The sequence below is a fragment of the Eptatretus burgeri genome, chromosome 18 (genome assembly GCF_056783735.1).
Source record: "Eptatretus burgeri isolate ZD-2024b chromosome 18, Ebu_testis_v1, whole genome shotgun sequence".
In the NCBI taxonomy this organism is placed as follows: Eukaryota; Metazoa; Chordata; class Myxini; order Myxiniformes; family Myxinidae; genus Eptatretus; species Eptatretus burgeri.
The window spans coordinates 40348678-40366116 of record NC_140978.1 but is presented as its reverse complement, the minus strand read 5'-3'; the positions used below and the strand labels follow the sequence as shown (position 1 = coordinate 40366116).

General features: G+C 39.4%; 1 protein-coding gene and 1 long non-coding RNA gene across 3 annotated transcripts in view; one reads left to right on the top strand and one right to left on the bottom strand.

Moving 5' to 3' along the window:
* The first annotated feature begins 754 nt into the window (after window positions 1-754).
* LOC147008952 (uncharacterized) lies at window positions 755-5691 on the top strand. Its single transcript, XR_015053293.1, has 2 exons — window positions 755-5617; window positions 5654-5691. It is a non-coding gene; the product is annotated as an uncharacterized LOC147008952 (long non-coding RNA).
* Window positions 3819-17439, bottom strand: part of LOC147008950 (G protein-coupled receptor kinase 3-like) — a 100538-nt gene continuing 86917 nt past the window's right edge. For both annotated transcript variants that reach the window (XM_085864103.1, XM_085864104.1), the window contains one exon: window positions 3819-7249. In XM_085864103.1, coding sequence (XP_085720229.1) covers window positions 7085-7249 — 165 coding nt within the window. In that variant the 3' untranslated portion in view covers window positions 3819-7084. The remainder of the gene's footprint in view (window positions 7250-17439) is intronic.

Here is a 17439-nt window from a genome sequence, read left to right as displayed (position 1 = left end):
ACGAAAATGGGTTAGTTAGTTAAACGAAAAAAAAAGTTCCTGGGGAACTTTTTTGAGATGATGACCAAATGGTGTCTTGTTTCCAATTCACCTCCCTCATTATCTGGAATATGTATGACCTTTTTCATTCAGTGGTAGGGGATTCCCCATCTCTGATGGTATATTTGTTTCTTTGTATGTCAATCACCTCTAGGTAAGCCTGGTGTTGGCTTCGTGGTTCGGGTGGCGGCTTGGGATCCTTGGGTCCTGAGTTCAAGCCCCGTTGGCCGCTGAATTACAATACACCAGGAGGTTGACTCGGCCTGTCATCCTTCCGAGGTCGGCAAAATTAGCACCAGTGTACTGGTAAGGGGGGACACTGCATCCCAACCAATGATGCAACCAGCAGCCACAGGCTGCACTCGAGGGGAAGAATCACTTATATGTCACATTTTAAACCGATGTTCACAAAATGGTACAATTTATCATAAGGAAGAATCCTATTGATTTTGAGGGCAAAAGGTGAACTGTCAAGTTTCTAAAATCATCAATTTTGATCCGATTGACCTGAAATTTGAAGAGGGTTTTTGTTTGTCAAGACACAGAACATGAGAAGTGTATGAATTACATTATACCCTTAACCACGCATACATACGTTGGGAGCATGCGCCACAGCAAGTCGCTGCGTCCGCTTTTCGCCTGTACTCCAGTGGCTGGCCACCCCCCCCCCACCCGGCAGATGCCTGACCCATTCCCATCACTGGGATAAGACATTCCAAGCACCCACCAAAAGGGTTCATCTCAGGTTAACCCGATGAGATTGCCGTCTGGTTAGCGGCACCTCACAATCACCCCGACACATGCTGTAGTGTTTTGCGGAGTGGTGTTTTGTGGTAACCTGAATGTAAATCCTGCCACCAACCACCTAGGAAAGGTTTACCTTCTGCAGGAGGACATCCAAAGAGGTAGTTGGGCACCAGATATAGATGGTTGTTTGCTCACAAGTTGCTTCTCCGCCCTTTGGCCTATATTGTATTTAATCCCACTGAGTATCCCGTGTCCATAATTATGTCCTCCACACCAGGGGGAGCCGGTTTAGTCGCCAATAAACCATGAGCAGGTTAATCTTGGTTTTTCATGATAACCTGTAGCAAGTCACAGATCTGCTCTGTCCTGACCTGACAATCAGGAATGTGTGCCGCCGTATCGGCCAGGCTTCTTTGCACCGTCTATCAGCGCGGCACGGAGCATGACTCACGTCCTCAAGCGATCCTCCAACTCCAGCCTCTGGGTTGCCAGATTACAGGCTCATGCCTCTGTGCCCAGCATTGGTGCACACCACCACAGGTGCATGCCGTTAATATCCCTAAGACCTCCTAAAATCCTATCGACCCATAACCCCAAGACCCATTAAGACAAAGAGGACCCAGAACACTTTTGAGAACCCCTCGACCTCCAAGACCCTTGAGAAACCCAGACGCTTAGACTCCTTTCTAACCTTCGACCTTCATGCCTTTTCCGACCTTTTTATATCCTGTAGACCACTTTAGACATTTCCAACCATTTAAACCTTTGATTGCAGTAATCACTTGAAAATCAAGCCGGCAATGGTCATGTCAGCTGCTAATCAGGGATAAAACACAGCCCTGAGGTGCTCTGGTGTTCAGGATGATTGTCTGATAAATTTTCGAACCATTAAGACCACGTGCATGAAGTTTGTGAGGTGAAATGGTATAAAAAGCCAAACAAATCGAACAAAAGTAACCGAGCATAGGTCGGCATACGTTTATCTGGAATCTAGATGGTTTCACACTGATTGAGATTGAGTGAAACAGTATCGTCAGGTCAGGTATGGGAGCATATGCCGAATCTGTCATTTGTTGCGTCCACTTTCCGTCGGTACTCCAGGGGACTCTGTCTCGCCATTCCCCAGGCAGATACCTGGCCCATCCCCATCTCCTTGAGATGCCGATCAACCTGCTGCAAACCATGAGGCATGTGGTTGGCCTCCTCCACTCATGAGGCTCCCTCGCTGAGAGAATCTGGTGAGTAGGATCAGCGTCAGGAAAACGAGCCACAAGTCCACTGAACAATTACAGCAATAGGCAAACTGATGAGGGTCAAGGGAAGCAGAAAGAACAGATTTCAGGTTCAGTAAAATGACGTTTAAAGGACTTCATGATGATGGATGGGAGCGCGACTGGTCTATAAATAATCATTGAGGCAACTCACTGGGGAACACTTTGGCACAGGGATAATTCTGGACTTTTTCAACACATGGAGAATTTTACAAAGTTGAAGTGATTAGTTTAAAAGTAAAGCTTAAGCCTGGAATTGGCTTCGTGGTTAGGGTGCCTGGCTTGGGATCTTTGGGTCCTGAGTTTGAGCCCCGTTTGTCGTTGAATGAACACCAGGTGGGGTTGACTCAACCTATCATCCTGAGTTTTGCAAAATGAGCACCAGTGTACTGGTATAAGGGGCACAGCATCGGCGGTGTAATCATGCCTCAACAAAATGACAGCTACCCAGCAGCCAAGCTGCCATACGCAAGAAGGAATAAAGTTACAATAGGCGACAGTTCATCGGCATCAGACCGCAACAGGCTCGGGCTGATACCATCAGGACTAGTTGCTTTCCAGACCTTCAAGTTCATAAGAACATGCCAAATGTCATCTTCAGAGATCACACAAGCTTGGGGAGACATCTGGTTGGTGTTGCGTTCACCGGATGATCAAATCTGCTGTAAGAATGATTCCGTTCCTTGAGCAATATGTTGTCATTCATTGGAGATGTCAACTTTGACTTGCAACCGGTTATACTTAGTTTGGATTCATTGCTTCAGCGGTTTGAGAGATGGTTGAAAAAAAAAAAAACATTTTAGCTTAAATCCAACATAGCTGCTAGTCGTCTCGGTCAAGGCACATCACGGCAGTGATTCCAAATCGTCTTTCTTCCGAAGGATCGGCTTCTTCCTCCGACCATAAAAATCGAAGAGTGACCACATCTGGTTTTTGTGTCCTGAGAGGCTAAACGCACTGCTAGAAGCTGGTTTGAGCCACACCGTTCTTTTATGGTCGAGTCCAGTCCCGTGTACAACATAATTGTTTTTGTGACCTTTATGAATCACGGTTCGGCCAAAAGTTGCAAATTAATGGATCGGCCGCTGAGAATGTGGGGGGGAAAATGGCGTACAAATCGACGCTTCAGCATAGTTTGCCATGTTGATGGCACATGCCAAGCTTCAATGTCTGTTGTTGAGCGGTTTCCATGCTGTCAATTGTTTTTTTTTCTTGAACCCAATATGGCTGCCATACCATATCACCGATGACATCGAGTTGTCACGAAAATATTCTCCATGGGGAGTCCCTTCTTTGTTTTAAAAAAAAATTCTCTGCAAGCGCTTGTCCGATGGACACAAAACTTTAAAGTGAAAAATATGGAGACATAGACAGATACACGGACGGATGGTAAATAACAGGTGTTACGATAGTCTTGCAACTCCCTCGTGGCAAGACTAAAGGAAAGGTATTTCTCAACTACGTGCACACACCTTGCTCTCCTGTAAATCAACGGGAGAAGTACATGGATGTATCGGTCATTACCAACCACGAGTTCCTTAGGTGGTTAAGAATGAAAGTCATGGTGACAAGTCTGGACTGAAATTGGAGATGCGGTCACATTTGCCTTGTGGTGCATCCTGAGAAGACACCTGGTTATCTTCACACCAAGAAGCTCGGAAGCTGCAAATCATTTCCATTTCCGGTTAAGACAACTTTTAAAATCCATCGTTTATCTTATCCATTATAAACGGACTATCTTTCACCAAGAGGAGTATCGTCTTGTATGCAGGATATAATTTTATTTGCATCAGACAAGCCACAACATGAGGATCAGTGGATTAGTTACAGGTGAATGGGGGAGGAAAAAAATTTGGAAGTGCCAAATGTACTTGCAAAGAGTCTTCATGAATTTACAATACTGAAGTTTAAGCAGAATGCTCTGTACAAGAAGACAGGACAAAGGAGTGTCAGAGAGGAAATGACAATAAGAGAAACCATTTCTATACTTTTTGGTCGAAACAGCAGATCTTAAATGGGACAATGTTAGAAAGATTTTGGCACAAACTCTAGCCAAGGTTCTGATATAAATGTTAAGATGGAATTATGGAGGTGCTCTTAGAGTTTTCATCAGTCTGGCCAAAACTAAAGGGTTACGTAAGACGTGAACCCTGACAATAATAATGCGGTCGGGACGTCCCTTGCACTCCGAACGGAGCCGTTTTGGCCTCGGTGCCATGAAGGAAATGACCCGGATTGCCGAGAAGCTCCAGCGTGAAGTGCTGGAGTTTGGTCCGCTCAAGCGGTGGCACATCTTCAAAATGGGATATTCGGATTTTCTCATCCAGATAACCCACCCATGGCACCACCGTCACGCCAAAGGCAACACAAAATGGGCAGCAACAACCGACTGCTAATACAGAGCAATGGCAAAGCAAAAAAGTACAAAAAGCACGAGATATGACATTACTCCCACCTCGAGGCAAAGTAAATGTGCAAAAATTACTTGCCAAGAGAAAATAATAAAAAAATACCAAGCCCTGATATGCTGGTTAAAAAAAAATAATTACAAGCCAGGAGAGGAGGGAAAAAAATCTACATCAATAACTGGCTGTTAAAAGCACAAAGGGATTTGTAGAATTGATGCAAAATTCACAAAAGAAGATTAATTTGGGACATTATGGATCGGTGATGGATTGTAAAATCCCTCAGCCATGCTGTGATTGACTGCTTCATTAGGGTACAAATGGATTTTGAGATTACATTCACGAGGGTTAGCGAGTTATATCACATCTGTGCATCTTAAACCCAACACTGTATGTACACTTGCACTCAATTACTTAATGTAAACATCCATCTCCCGGTTCAATGACGGTATCTAGCCGTCATTGAACCAAATGAACGAAGAACCCCCGGGTTATTCGACACCCTCTGGGTGGAACTCGGGTCACCACCCGTAAGGAGAAGGGAGGTGGAACTCAGGTCACCACCCGTAAGGAGCAAGGAGGTGGAATTCCGGTCACGACCCTTTCGGAGAAGGGAGGTGGAATTCCGGTCACGACCCGTAAGGAGAATGGACGTGTAATTCAGGTCACACCACCTGTAAGGAGAAGAGAGGTGTAATTTGGGACACGACCCGTAAGGAGAATGGAGGTGTAATTCAGGTCACAACCCGTAAGTAGGTTGAATTCGGGTCACAACCTGTAAGGAGAAGGGAGGTGGAATTCAGGTCACGACCCGTAAGGAGAAGGGAGGTTGAATTCAGGTCACACGACCCGTAAGGAGAAGGGAGGTGGAATTCAGGTCATGACTCGGAAGGAGAAGGGAGGTGTAAATGAGGTTATGACCCGTAAGGAGAAGGGAGGTGGAATTCAGGTCACGACCCATGAGAAGGGAGGTGTAAATGACGTCACGACCCGTAAGGAGAAGGGAGGTGAAATTCAGGTCGCACCACCCGTAAGGAGAAGTGAGGTGAAATTCAGGTCACGACTAGTAAGGAGAAGGGAGGTGGAATTCAGGTCACACCACCCGTAAGGAGAAGGGAGGTGAAATTCAGGTCATGACTCTTAAGGAGAAGGGAGGTGTAATTCAGGTCACGACCCATAAGGAGAAGGGAGGTGGAATTCAGGTCACACCACCCATGAGTTCCCCCCCCCCCCAAGATTCTGTGGACATGCTATGGCAATTTTAAAATTAGATCATCAGGTATGATAGTTAAAAATATGGAGGTATGAAATGAAGCAATGTTATCGGTTAAATTACTCAGTGGATTCCATGATGGTTCTTGACTCTATGAGGCAGCGAGTAAAAAGTGCATAAATTTGAATGGTTTTTACAATCGATTATTTTTCTGTTGTCAGTGTGTCCTAGAAAATGGCAGCGGCGTTTAAACGAATCGTGAGCTGATGTTACAATTCACAACATGGAATGTCATGCTAAATGCCAAAGGATATCAATTAAAATCGAACGGAAGCATGACGACTGTGGAAAACATGGCACACAGGAAGAGAGGATGGCACGAAGGTGGGGGTTGAATTTATAAGGAGAAGTCACCAGAGGTACACTTTTGTGACGAAACGTACAGACAATCGGTTAACGCTCGCACTTTTGGCCTGAGCAGTTACATCGGTTCAGGAAGCGTCGGAGAAGAGTGACGAAATTAATCGAGAGGGGAATACGGAAACATAGAGATTGAGAGGTCTCCAAGTCACTGACGACAGCAACCGAGAAAAAGCCGTTTGAGGCAGCATTTTAAGTGCTATTCTTGGGCATGTGTTTTTGCCTTCAGGCTTCGTAAAAAATAAAAAAAATTATCTTAAAATACGTAGGTGACGAGAGAGTGGAGAGAGCGAGAAAAGCACAATGCTGTATTAAGGTTTAATTCAGGAGGTCGAGGAGTTGTGTGCGTGAAATAACTTTTTAAAAACTCTTCCGTTTCCTAAAGTCTTCCTCTCTCAGCGTCCTCCGTCACACCTTCACAGGGACCATGGGACAACACTCTCATGTACCGTTCATACAACTTACATCTACTTGGAAATATTTCACGTTCGATGGTCCAACGTCCTACCCGTGGTAATGGGCAGTGGGGAGAGGAGAAGTCAACACTGAGGTTATGTGAGCCGTGTGTACGTGTAAGGGACGTGCATGTAAGGGAGCCGTTCTAGATTAATGACACCAGTAGTAAGTATTGGGTTCTGACAACCTTCCCAGAATTCCATTTCTTTGTCTCTACCCATGACCTCAAAACAAAAATAAAACAATATGACCTTTGCCCCCAAATGTAATGTCAACCCGATGATTAAGCCCAAATCCCAAGAAAATTAGCCGATTGATACCGACCTGATTCATAAAAACATCATCATGAAACCGAAACGTGATGCCAAAGTGCAAGTGCAGACACAGCATTCCCATGTTAGCAGGTCACAGCCAAACGACTTTGGTGATTTATACGTCTCCGTCACGTGCACCTTTCCACCCAAAAATCTCCGCTTGTGCTGCTCGGATTTAAACCTCGTTGCAACTTTGCGCTAGGGTGAGCCCGGACCAGACTACAAGCCGTTACTGGGTCGGGTAGCGAGAGCGGTACGGCCTAGCTCGTCCGACGATGAAGAACGAGGGTTGTGAAGCATCTTGGGCACCCGGCGAAGCAACCTCTGCGCTTCGAGGAATGTGTCGGTGAGTTCCTTCGTCCACTGGACCAGCTCCGGCTCACTCTGCAACAAAACCGCAACGCCAATCGTTCGATAAGGGTTATCAGTTCAGTGCTTTCTTATTTTGACATGATCGAGGCTCATGGAAGAGCTGCAGCAGAATGGAATGGAACAAAATGGAAAGGCGGGGGAAACACCAACAGCAGAGTAGAAGTGAGAGTGAGATCAAAGGGAGTGGGAGGACACATGGGAGTGAACAAGCTGCACACAAGCTTCACAAAACACAGTGAGAGGAGGAAGGGGAGAGTGGGAATGAAACAGAAAAAGAATAAACCAACCGACAACTGAGGGAGAGAAGGAGGGGGGGGGGATCGCAATGACTTGGAAAAATGGAGTGCTTGGAAATGGGGTCATTTGGGGGTAGAAGAGATCAGTGGTATGGATGGGGAATAGAATGTGCATGAAAAAAATACACAGGAGCACTCAATACGAAGAACAATCGACACAAACAGAGAACATACAACATACAGCAGCACAGACGAACCTGGAACAATTTCCGGTACGTAGTTGTCTGTATTTTTATTACATACGCAAATGTGGTAGACTATTTGGATCCCACTCTACCCCTTTTCAGAATGCATCATGTATCACTACGACCCCCTGAACCCCATGTGGGTACGTAATAGGAGGGTGAATATACTGATTCTGGCTCACTTTCCCCCATGTTAATGAATGGGGGATTCTCAGCGATTCATATTTTTTTCCCCTAAAACAAACCCCCTTTTTATCCCAAGGTATATTTATTTGTCTCCCCTTTTAACCTCGGGGCACTTTTTTTCGAATAACCAATGCATATTATTCAGCACAATAATCCCCATCTATAATATTTAAAAATAAAACATTTGAATCTTTATATTTTTCAAGATACCCCTTTTGTGTCATTATGAAATGATACACTTCTCTCATTGATCTCATCTGACTACCTCCTGAGTTGCATATCATTTTGAGATTGTAGTAAATTATTTTTCAATTGATAACCATCAAAGTTTTCTGTCCATTCAAGGATATTAATTTTTTTCTTTACATCCTCTTTTTTTTGATGTTTTTAAAAAAACTTACTAGTTTTTAAATTGAATCGCTTATTTGTTTTAATAACCTTTGTTTTAGTTATTTTTTCAATAAGACTTCTTTGATATTTTTCACATTCATTATGTTTTCCATTTATATACCAAGACAGATTTTCCCCACTCTTTAGTTTGATTAATACTTGGTTCGACCATTTATATATTGTGAAAAACGCGGCGGTTGCCCTTAAAAACCCCAACCCATCTTCCCATCGTTAAAACTTGTGTCCTTATGGAACACAATCTATTCTATACACTCTATCATACAATATCCATATGGAACACAATCTATTCCATTATCTAAAATAAATCTCTTATCATCAAAGGCTCCTAAGGCCTTTTTATTTACTTCACTATATATCTTGTGTTTATAACTTCTTATTGTATTCATTTTCCTATATTCCTCTTTCTTATTCATCAAACAATTGTAATAATTTCTAAAAGTTGTTGATTTCTTTATTACATATTTCTTTATTCCCTTTAACCTTTTATCAATCTGATCACCATACTTATAAGCATATGCCTTTGCTCTCAATCCAATAAACTCACTTATTACTTTTCCACCCAACTCATCCTTAAACTTACCAATAACCTTTTCATTCTTTTCTGAAAATAACTCTCTTCTTACTAAAATTACTTGTATCATATACTCCAATATTTTTCTTCATATCTTTAAAAACATAATCAGTTTTTATATCTAGAATAAAACGATCAGTGTCCATATACAACAATGAAACATTTTCACAATAATCATTCATCAATAGCTTTGATAAATCAAGAACTGCTGTTCCAATATAAATTGGTTTATCCATTACAATACTTTCCTTTTTCATATGAATTGCAGAAAAGTTCTCTCAAAAAACCTCTTCTCTCTCAAAACTTGGTTTATTTATCAATCTAGAAGCTTCTTTCCAAGATGTTGCAAATCTAATGTTTTGCCTGTTTCTAACATTCTCCATTGTCTTTCCAAAGACAGCATTATTCATCAATTTATAGAATTCCCCTTCAAATTTTACTTTTGTATTTTTTCTCATATCTGTATTGAATTTAATATACTTTTCCATCCAAGGAGTTTGTTTAAATTTTAAAACTCTGAATTTTAGCTACTCTCAAAAACTGCTTCAAGCTTCTCTGATGCAAAACATATCCCTCTTTATCATAGAATGTTGTTAATAACTTTTCTGTTGATTTACCTTTCATGTTAAAACTTTTATGATAATCACTTAACCATTCTTTCTTTGGGGTTTCTTTCTCACATGCAAAAGGAAGGTCTTTATGCTTATTATGAAGATCACTCGGGTACCTCAAATCATCTTCAAAATAATAACCAAGAAATAACAATATTCATCAAAGCCTTTTCATAATCCTTTTCTTCCACCCACTCTAATTTACCCTAAGGCAGAGATTGAGACATTGCCCATCCACACATTATTACCATCAAAATACATCAAATAATTACTATCTTTTTCACTATCATAATTTGGAAGATATTTATTATTTGCTTTAGCATATCTTTTTTAACATACTTGTGATATTCCACCTCTCTTAGACTTCTCAATCATCAAAAGCACAAGCATAACCCGCGCTCTGCGCGACATGTTGGGGTGGGTGTGTTTGAGAAAGGAACTGATGCAGAGTATCAGTAGTAATTTTACTTTAGTGCAGTAAGTGGAATACGATTTCACTGTTTCAGAACCATTTTATTTACTTTTTTTCGTACCATGCACCTCATATGGTCTTTGAGATAATGTAAGCTGAATATCACGTTACTCGAGCGCAGAACAAAGTCGAAGATAGCGCGACACGAAACCACAAACTCGGAAATAATATATAACATATCTACATCACTGATTAAATCTATATCTTGTTTTGTCATTTTCAACATTGCACTCCAAGCTAAACCAGGAGCTGTGAAATAGTGGGCAGGATCTAATCCATAACAATTTTTTATTATGACAGAGTGATCTAAAAGCTTCAAACACATTAGCTAACAATAAAACATCTGTTTTTAGATACAAATCATGATATTCTCCAAGGTTCTTTATCTTAAATATTTTCCAAATTTCTTGTGCGTGTTTATATTCCTTATCACTTATCTCTTCTTCATAAAGGTTATTATAGAAACCTTCTTTTTAAGGAAGTTGTGTTTCTTTAAATCTCATAAATGAATCCATATAATCATAAGGATAAATTCCCTTGTAAGAATTTTCTCTTTACTTTGAATTTCATTCCTTGTTTGAATTTCCTCTCTGGTTAGAATTCCCTTTTTAATCAGAATTTCATCTATAATCAGAATTTCCTCTTTAGTTAGAATTTCATTCATTGTTCGAATTTTCTTTATAATTAGAATTTCATCTTCAGTTAGAATTTCTTCATTAAAGGCCCAATCACACCTCAACGTTTTAGCCAGCTTATGCCGATTTTTTGAAAATTTGTCTAAAACGCTGGTACACGTCGAATACGTTATGGGTAAGTTTTGATAACATTGAGAGCATGCTGAAAAACACTGCCATACGTCGTTGTATGCTGGCTTTAAACGTTGTACTTTTCGGTTGTCCTCAAATTTTCCATGCTTGAAATTTTAAGACTTATGCCAGCGTATGACTCGCACGTTCCGCATAACGCTAGCCATAAGTTGTAGGCACGTCACGCGATCGTTGACACACGTCGACACACGTTACTTGTAAGTTACTCATAAGTCGAAACACGTTGAGGTAATGTTTAGCGTACCCGAAACTTATTTCTAACCTATGAGTAACGTGTTGTACTCACGTTACGCGATCGGTGACACACATCAACACACGTTACTTGTAAGGTGCTCATAAGTCGAAACACATCAAGGTAATGGTTGGCATCAGTGTTCCAGACTCCCTGGTTTTATTATTTTTTTCTTCCTTCCTTCAGTATGATGGTAATTTTGACACTTCGATTTCTAGTGCGGTTATAATATAATATAATTAATAGGCTTCCGCTCAACGATTTAAATCATAACCGCACTACACACTGAACACCGTCATACCGAAGGAAAAAAAAAACCGGGAGTCTGGAACACTGACGCTAACCATTACCTTGACGTGTTTCGACTTATGAGTACCTTTCAAGTAACGTGTGTCTGTGTGTCAACGATCGCATATCGTGCGTACAACTTATTCCCATCGCATGCGGAGCGTGCGTCATACGGCAAGTACGTCGTAAAATTTTCAACATGTTTAAAATTACAAGACGTACTTCACTTACTACGACGTATGATAGCGTACTTTAGCGTTCTATTCACGCATACCAAACTTACCTATACCGTATTCGACGTGCGCCAACGTTTTAGATGCGTTTTTCAGAGGTCGGCATACGCTGGCAAGATGGCCAAGGTGTGACTGCGATGTTGACACTTCCATTTCTGCGGCGGTTATGATTTGAATCGTTGTGCGGCAGCCTTTTCATAACCTACGCCACATCATCGTCGGCGATGCGTGCAGCGCGCTATGCCTAAGTTAGACTATCGTTGGGCATAGGTTGTGAAGGCCGACAACAGGTTCAGCATTCGTTGGTATAAGTTATCTATAACACAACGAAACGTTGTGTGTCCGTTACTAATATGTTGTGCATAAGACCAAGTCGTTATGAATACGTCCGAATCTTTAAAAAAAACATCAAAAGTTCAATGTAAGCCAGCGTTTTACATACATTTTAATACGTTGCCATTGCTGGCTAAAACGTCAAGGTGTGACAGGGCCTTAATTTCCTCATTAATTAGAATTTCCTCTTTACTTTGAATTCTCTCTTTAATCTGAATTTCCTCTTTTGGAAAGAATGAATTAAGATTTGGAAAACAGCCTGTGGAGCTTAAGGCCCGGTCACACCTTGACGTTTTAGCCAACGTATGCCGATTTTTGAATTTTTTTTTCTAAAACGCTGGCACACGTTGAATACGTTATGGGTAAGTTTTGATAACATTGAGAGCACGCTGGCATACGTCGTAGTACGTTGCCATACGTCGTTGTACGTTGGCTTTAAACGTTGTACTTTTCGGTTGTCCTCAAATTTTTTCATGCTTGAAATTTCACGACGTACGGCGTATGACTCACACGTTCCGCTACGCTGGCCACAAGTTGTAGGCACGGTCTGCGATCGTTGACAGACGTCAACACATGCTACTTGTAAGTTAATCATAGGCTGAAAGACGTCGGTATAATGGATCGTCCTTGCGTCAGCGTCCACGGCCAGGGCCAGGACACTTATTTGCAGCATTCTTCAAACTTTTTTTCGGCATGCCGAGGATGTTCACACTTCGATGTCTAGCTTGGCTATGATTCCAATTGTCCATCGGCAGCGTCTATTTAAAATAGTCGAGTTTGAGCGTTTTAACACGTTCAGAAGAAACGTTTCAAATTTCCAAACCCCAGCGTCAAAAAAAAACAAAAAAAAAAACAAAGGCGAGTGACAGCAATTTAAATCGTTCATTGTAAACAATGAAACTAGCTGAGTGGTACCGTTTAAAAGTCGTTGAGTGTAAAAAAAATCCAATTGTTGAGCGCAAGCGTCTACTTTCAATAGTGGAGATGCAGCCATTTAAATCGTTGAGTGGCAGCCTATGAACCTACCCGTGGACACGCGGACGCAAGGACGATCCATCATAACCCACACCCTCCCCCTCACACCCACCTACTACTGCCAACATGAACAAACTACTACTAATACTAATACTAATACTGTTACTGATACTGATACTGATAATGTTACTGCTGACATGGACATCGACTCAAAAAGGACTCGAAAACACTGTTGGGTTCCCCTTTTATGAACACCATTTTTATATACCAATTCCCAAAACCGCTGGGAACACGTCTTTATATGGCAGTTATAAGCTAGAAACACATTCATTTTTTTTTTTTTGTCGACCGGAAGACGTCATTGGAATACGTCTACATACGTCGATGTGTGTTGGGACTACGTAAAGAATTGGTTCAAAGCACGTCAAACACAAGTTAGAAATAAGTTTCGGGTGAAAAAGACATTACCGCGACGTGTTTCGACTTATGAGTAGCTTATAAGTAGCCTTTGTGGACGTGTGTAAGCGTCCACATATCGTATGTAAAACTTATCCTCATCGCATGCGGAACGTGTGTCATACGCCGAGTACGTCGTAAAATTTTGAACATGTTCAAAATTTCTTGACGTACTCTACTTACTACGACTTATGATAGCGTATTTAGCGTTCTACTCGCGCATACCAAACTTACCCATACCGTATTGGACGTGCCCCAACGTTTAAGACACACTTTTTGTTACGTCGGCATACGCTGGCAAGATCGCCAAGGTGTGACCGCGATTTTGACCCTTCCATTTCTACGGCAGTTATGATTTGAATCGTTGTGCGTCAGCCTTTTAATAGGCTACGCCACGACATCGTCGGCGATGCGTGCAACGCGCTATGCCTAAGTTAGACTATCGTTGGGCATCGGTTGTGTAGGCCAACAACAGGTTCAGCATTCGTTGGTATAAGTTATCTATAACACAACGAAACGTTCTGTGTAGTTACCAATGCGTTATACATAAGACCAAGTCGCTATGAATACGTCCGAATCTTTAAAAAAAAAACATCAAAAGTTCAACGTAAGCCAGCGTTTTACATAAATTTTAACACGTTGCCATCGCTGGCTAAAACGTCAAGGTGTGACCGGGCCTTTAGATTTGATGCTAGGTCGGCCAGTGGTGTTCCCATAAAGTTGGAAGAATCTAGAAACCTAATACGAGTTAAAGGTTTTGTGAATATCATTTTTGTAAATGAAATATACTTTTGACTTGTGTTTGTTATAGCAGAAATATTCCCTGGTGTTTTTGAAAGTTCATTTATAAATAGATGTGTATCATTGTTGGCGCTGTTGTGAAGAAAGACTGGAATAAAAGAAGGAAATTTATAATTAAGATTACAACAGGAATGAGCGGGACCTCCATATTTACCAGTAAGATGACAATGATCCCTAACTTTGACCTCTCCCTCAATTTCCTCCTCACAAATATGACAGATATTGTTCTTTCTAAATTCTAATTTCTTCTTCTTCGGTTAATTTCATCGGTTCATTTGTTTCTTTCATTAATTTAGTTAGCCTTATACAATCCTTTTCTTATCGTTTTACAAACTCTTGTGAAGCTTTTTTTCCACTATAATGTTCAAGTTTATTATACTTTTCTCCAACAGATGATTTGATATAATAACAGAAACCACAAGGAATATGTTTTTGATATTTATTTGTATATGATTCTTTTGGAATAGGAGAAGCAGTATTTATCTTTTTAAGGATACATTTAAAATCAGCGTATATCACAAATGGGTGCATGATAGATTTATTATAATCTTCAAAAGAAATAAAATCTTTTCACCAGGTTTAGGCATTGTATTTACAGCTGATTTATGATTACTACATTTTGAATGTTGTTCCAATCGTGCTTTTGTATGAAATGAATTAAGACATCGCTTTCAAGGATATATTTTGTTTGCTGTTCTTAATACCTGAGAAGAGATTAATCTTGATAAATTATTGATGTATGTATAATGTGAATTCTTTCCAACACTAAAATATAAAAGATCAATGTGTGTTTCTTCATTTTTATAGTTGTTTGAAATCTTTAATACCTGAACTTTATTCTCTCGAGTTCATTCCTGTACATTAATCGAAAGATTATTCTTTTTCTCAAATTTAGGAATATCTGTTAGTGGCATTGCGAATTTAAAATCTTTAATGTCCAAGGTATTCTTATATTTCATATATTGTTTTACTCTTTCTGAATTACAATTTGGTTGATGTAAGTGAGCAAGAACAGACCAGAGAAAACATTTATTATCATTGTTCTTAATATTAACAACTGCCTTCTTTAGTTTTATTTATTTTGGTAATTCAATATAAGAAGAAGCTTTAAGAGGGTCTGATTTCAGAATGTGTATATCTAAAAAGATGATTTTTAAAATATTAAATCCACTTCCTACCACTGTATTATCAACATCCTCCTCTTGTCTTGATAGTTCTTCATAAACCCCACTATTCATAAAATCTTGAAATGATGTTATAAAATGAAGATCTGTTCTCATATAAGGAGTTTGTTCTTCATCTTGTCTTTTCATATTCAACAATCCAAAAGATGCAAATCCTGATGAAATAAAGGATGTTAATATATCAGGTGAAATGACATTTCGTTCAAGAGTCGTTAAGGATCATTTTAAAATTACCTTTAATATAAAAAATGTAGTTCAATCTGGTAATGAAAAAAAGTATATAGATATTAATGGTAATGTTTCTTCTAATTAAATGAGTCAATATTCAACTGAAGATTGTGAAGATTATGAGTGATTATGATACCGAGAGTTATGAAAGTAGTTTTATAGATGATTCCGAAGATGAATTTTAGTTTAGTTAAAGTTTTACTTTATAACTATGCTAGATTTTGAGCCTCTTGAATTCTCTGATACTCCATATGACAAATTTGAGAATTGTCCCACGTGTGATTAAACACAGAGTCAAAAGCCTAGAAACAATGTATATTCTGTGATTATCATTTAATTAATGATAATAAAAAGTATAAAAATGAAAATAATTCTTTTCGAGTTACACCAAAAATGAATTACTTTACAAGATTGATTGGAGAAGTGAATGTAAAGTATGAGGGTGAGAACACACCTTTCCTTTCAATGGAATAAACTGAACGTATAAGAGAAATGTTCAAAGGATTGTTGTTATATATTATTCTCGATTGTCATTTTCAGGGAAATATCAACACAAGATATTGTATAAATAAAATAATGGATTATCTTGAAATTAAACCCGAACTGAGGATAAAATATAGAGTTTCTGAAAAAGCCAATAATAAATTAAATAACCTGTTTTCCAAATATATAAATGAATGATTGATTATTTACCCATTTGGGAAAAGAAGACAAAATTTAACAAACACAAAAATCTTCCAAATTCATTCAGATGTCTCATAATTGGTTCATGCTGATGTGGAAAAACCTGCTAACTTTTAAAGATGCTCCTTACTCCCAACTTTTTAGATTATGATAATTTAATAATTTTCACAAAGTCGAGTTTTCAACCTGAGTATCAACTCCTCTCACAAGGTTATAATGCTGGTCTCCAAAAAGAAGATATAATCGGTTTATTTAAACTTCAAAAAAACCTAAATGATTATAGCATTGAAGATATAATACAACTATTTTGTGATACACAGAGATGTAAAAAGAAATCAAAACCGATAACTTGTATTCTTAGTGATAATACGGATGATATATGTATCCCTGTGTGTCGTAAGAGGCGACCAGGGTTGGCGTAGGGAAGGGCATCCGGCCATAAAACATTGCCTCAAGAAAAAGCCAAACCCCTGCACAGCAGGGAAAAATGGCTGTAAAAACGGTCATTTATATTCATCAATACGGATGATATACCGTCTCCCCAAGATTTGGATAAATCAAAAAAGAACCTCGTTATCTTTGATGATTGTGTTAATGAGAGAAACCAAACAGTAATGGACAGCTACTACACAAGAAGGAGACATTCTTTTTGTAATTGTATTTATCTTAGTCAATCGTACTTTCAACTACCTCGGCGTTCCATCAGAAACAATGCTTATACTTTTATTTTATTCAAGTTAAATTCAATAGACATAAACAATTTTTGGAGAGATAATTGTTCGACATTATGTAGTAAAAAAGGAATTTGGGGATTTCATGAAGCACACGACTGAAAAATATAAACATATTGTTGTGAAACAAGATGAGATATTAAATGATATTTTCCAATAAATAAATGGATGCGAAAGAAAGAGCAAGAAGATTTAAGGAACATCAAGAGTTGGTTCCAAAAGTTGTAAAACAACAGGAAGACATAAAGAAGAAACGCAGACAGAAACTAATGGGTGAAGAAGCATTTGAAAGAAAACAAGAGAAATTTTTTAAACCACTTTTAAAAACTTCCAAAGAAAAAATTATAGATGTTTCCACAGTTCCCACAATAGAATATACTCCTAAAAAACTTCAAATGATAAAAGATTTCAGTCAAATGACGGAGGAAGAATTAGAGCAGAGAGGAGAATTAGAATATGATGATGAAGAATTATTTCAACAACTGGAAGAGATTAATC